At 46.5% G+C, this 3,932-nt stretch overlaps 1 protein-coding gene across 1 annotated transcript; it reads left to right on the forward strand.

The window, feature by feature from the left end:
* Positions 1-2,269: 2,269 nt before the first annotated feature.
* LOC112625853 (40S ribosomal protein SA-like) lies at positions 2,270-3,333 on the forward strand. Its single transcript, XM_025387271.1, has one exon. The coding sequence runs from the start codon at positions 2,358-2,360 to the stop codon at positions 3,243-3,245; it is 888 nt and encodes a 295-aa protein (XP_025243056.1). The 5' UTR covers positions 2,270-2,357; the 3' UTR covers positions 3,246-3,333.
* The last annotated feature ends 599 nt before the right edge of the window (positions 3,334-3,932 follow it).

Consider the following 3,932-nt stretch of genomic DNA (forward strand, 5'->3'; position numbering starts at 1 on the left):
AGAAGATTCTTCAGGAAACTTCAGGAAAGACAGCACCTTGGACAGGAGGAAGAAACCTCCTCTGCTGCCACAGCCCTGAGTATCCAGTGGTGCGAATCTCTGCCATGGCCCGTGGCTTCCCGTGCTGGGGTCCAGACACCCGCCTGAAGGAGATGTGGGGCATGAAGATTCTCTTTTTATTATCTTCTTAAATATGTGGCTGTCAGCCAGGCGCAGTGGCTCACGCCTGTAATGCCAGCACTTTGGGAGACTGAGGCAGGTTGATCACAAGGTCAGGATTTTGAGACCAGCCTGGCCAACATAGTGAAACCCTGTCTCTACTAAAAATACAAAAAAAAAAAAAAAAAAAAAAAATCAGCTGTTTGTGGTGGCAGGTGCCTGTAATCCCAGCTACTTGGGAGGCTGAGGCAGGAGAATCACTTGAACCTGGGGGCAGGTGGAGGTTGCAGTAAGCTATCACACTATTGTGCTCCAGCCTGGGCCACAGTTTAAGACTCTGTCTCAAAAAAAAAGAAAAAAAAAAGGGGCTGTCTCCCCCATTCCTGGCATGAAAGGCGCCTACTTTCTGTGGGCTCACCTCCCTGTGTTCAATCCTTTCAGCCAGTTCCTCTCACATTCTGGGTGCCGTCTCTCCTCCCCTCATCTGTTTACATCACGGCTCCCCAGCCCCACCTCCACCCCAAGGAGTGACCAGCCTACAAACGCTCTTGCCAGCCAGGGCGGTCCTCTTGGCTGCCAAAGCTCTGTGCAGTTGCAGTCACAGACAATCAGATTAAATGTCCTATCACCCGGCATTGATCAGATTAGCAACCTTGTGACTATTCATTAATTGTATTTTCTCTCGGAGCCTGGTTCAACTCAATACCCAGTGCATTGTTGGTGGCATAAAAAGTAAATACAAATAGGATGTTTGTTACATTTTAGAATAAACTGCCTGCTACCTTTTCAAAACAAAGTAGAAGAGGAGAGGTTAATGCAATGTTAATTTTCCTGAGGCAATATAGTTAAACTAGGAGATTTCCCAAGAGTCATTAACATTCTGTAAAAGGCCTTTTAGAATTCCTGTGTCCTCAGCGCTTCAGGAAACCCCCTGCTACCTTGGTAAATTTGGCCAGGGTCCCCCGGGACCCACCTTTTTTTGTGTGGTAGAAGTCACAGAGGGTAGGCCCAAACCCTTGAAGTGAAGGGGAAAAGAAATCAGGGTGTTTATGTATGTGACTGGAGAAGTCTCACATACGATTGTCCTGGATTTAAATATATAGGAAGAGGACAAAGGCTACCAAGGGTGTTTCCCTGCCTCAGAAGCCCAAAGCCCAGAGGCCCAGCCCCGCTCCCTGGGTGCACGCAGAGCCCCACCGAAGGATGCTGGTGTCTCATGGGAGAGGGATGCTGTGGGAGGAGCTGCTTCGCCCTGATTTCCACACATCTCTCCGCTGTTCCACCTGACCACAAGAAGAACCCGAGGCCCTGGGCGGTCAGGAGACTCAGTGGCTGTCACTCACTGGGCGGTAAAGCCAGTAAATCACCCACCTCCAGCAACGTTGCCAGAACCCACCTGACAGTCTTGAGGGTCACAAATGCGAGCGCCCTCCTGTTTGTTCCATTTCAGGATTCATGGCATTCCAGTCAGAAGAAATCTAGAAGAGAAGCTGCTAAATAATTATCCGTAAACATTCCCGGACAGCAAAATCTGTTAATGAGTGGAAAGTCTTTGTGGGAAAATGGTTAAGAATCTCATCATCTGACACGATTAAAATGCTATTAGATAAAGAACTTGGGAAACTGGGGAGAAGCTTGGAAAGGCCGATAAACAGGGCAGCCTCACATGCGTTCTCCGCACAGACCTTTCAGGAGAGCATTTCCGTTTTTCTAAGCTAACTTTCATCCTTTCCTCAGTTTCTAAGTGGAGAATACCCACTCCTTGGAGTTTTTAAAATGTAAAATGTCCATAATTTAATGTTTAATGAGCTCCAGGCACAGTACCGGGCACTTTATCTCATCCCATCTTTAGGTGCCCTCCTCATCTCTTACTGTCCCTGCAGGGCTAGGAGAGAAAGCAGAAGAATTTCTTGTAAGTTCTCAGGAGCCAGGCAGATCTTGGGCCATGCCCAGCTGCCCTCTCCGGCTGTCTGACTCTGAGCAAGCTGGTAGCTTCTCCAGGTAGCAGTTCCCTCATCTATAAAATGCAGATGAAGACAGCCTCTCTCAAATCTGGCTGTGGTGAGGATAGAAGAAAACCTACTTTAAAAAGGATTAGCCTAGCTTTTTCCGCGCTACCTACAGAGGGGTCCATACGGCGTTGTTCTGGATTGCTCTTATTTCAGATTCCCGTTGTAACTTAAAGGGAAACTTTCACAATGTCCGGAGCCCTTGATGTCCTGCAAATGAAGGAGGAGGATGTCCTTAAGTTCCTTGCAGCAGGAACCCACTTAGGTGGCACCAATCTTGACTTCCAGATGGAGCAGTACATCTATAAAAGGAAAAGTGATGGCATCTACATCATAAATCTGAAGAGGACCTGGGAGAAGCTTCTGCTGGCGGCTCGTGCCATTGTTGCCATTGAAAACCCTGCTGATGTCAGTGTTATATCCTCCAGGAATACTGGCCAGAGGGCCCTGCTGAAGTTTGCTGCTGCCACTGGAGCCACTCCAATTGCTGGCCGCTTCACTCCTGGAACCTTCACTAACCAGATCCAGGCAGCCTTCCGGGAGCCACGGCTTCTTGTGGTTACTGACCCCAGGGCTGACCACCAGCCTCTCACGGAGGCATCTTATGTTAACCTACCTACCATTGCTCTGTGTAACACAGATTCTCCTCTGCGCTATGTGGACATTGCCATCCCATGCAACAACAAGGGAGCTCACTCAGTGGGTTTGATGTGGTGGATGCTGGCTCGGGAAGTTCTGCGCATGCGTGGCACCATTTCCCGTGAACACCCGTGGGAGGTCATGCCTGATCTCTACTTCTACAGAGATCCTGAAGAGATTGAAAAAGAAGAGCAGGCTGCTGCTGAAAAGGCAGTGACCAAGGAGGAATTTCAGGGTGAATGGACTGCTCCAGCTCCTGAGTTCACTGCTACTCAGCCTGAGGTTGCAGAATGGTCTGAAGGTGTGCAGGTGCCCTCTGTGCCTATTCAGCAGTTCCCTACTGAAGACTGGAGTGCTCAGCCTGCCACGGAAGACTGGTCTGCAGCTCCCACTGCTCAGGCCACTGAATGGGTAGGAGCAACCACTGAATGGTCTTAAGCTGTTCTTGCACGGGCTCTTAAGCAACATGGAAAAATGGTTGATAGAAAATAAACATCAGTTTCTAAAAAAAAAAAAAAAAAAAAAAAGGATTAGCCTAAGGCCAAGTATAGGATGCCCTTCATTATGGAAGATAGCATTTATATACATATATATATAGTTAGTGTGAATCTCTTCTCCCTCTTTGGTATTTTCCATATAACTTTGTTTATCATTTACTTATTGCCTGTGAATCTCATAGGCGCACAAATCCTCTCCAAAGCAGATTTAATTGGGGTGAGAAAGGCAGGAATCCTGTGAAAAAGAAATCTCTGTGGCTATGTGAAGGAGTAAACATTTCACTGATAGGCGCCAATATTTGTTGTTCTGTGAAAATCTGCTTAATTTATAAGCAACAGTGATACTCCCAATAGATTAAGTTGAATTCACCCTTGAGAAATTTTAATTTCAGTGTCACTATTGTTATAATCTGGGGGTCTTCCAAGATGGACATGTCAGTAGAAAAACAGTGACTCATCTGAGAAACTCAGGGCAAATATATATATATATAGTTGCATTTTTCTTATGTACTGTCCAACTTCCTTCATTTCCTCAGTATTTAAGTGGAGAATACCCACTCCTTGGATTTTTTAAAATATAAAATAATACATATATATGTATATGTGTACACACACACATATATATTCT

Source organism: Theropithecus gelada, chromosome 6 (assembly GCF_003255815.1).
Source record: "Theropithecus gelada isolate Dixy chromosome 6, Tgel_1.0, whole genome shotgun sequence".
NCBI classification, from domain to species: domain Eukaryota; kingdom Metazoa; phylum Chordata; class Mammalia; order Primates; family Cercopithecidae; genus Theropithecus; species Theropithecus gelada.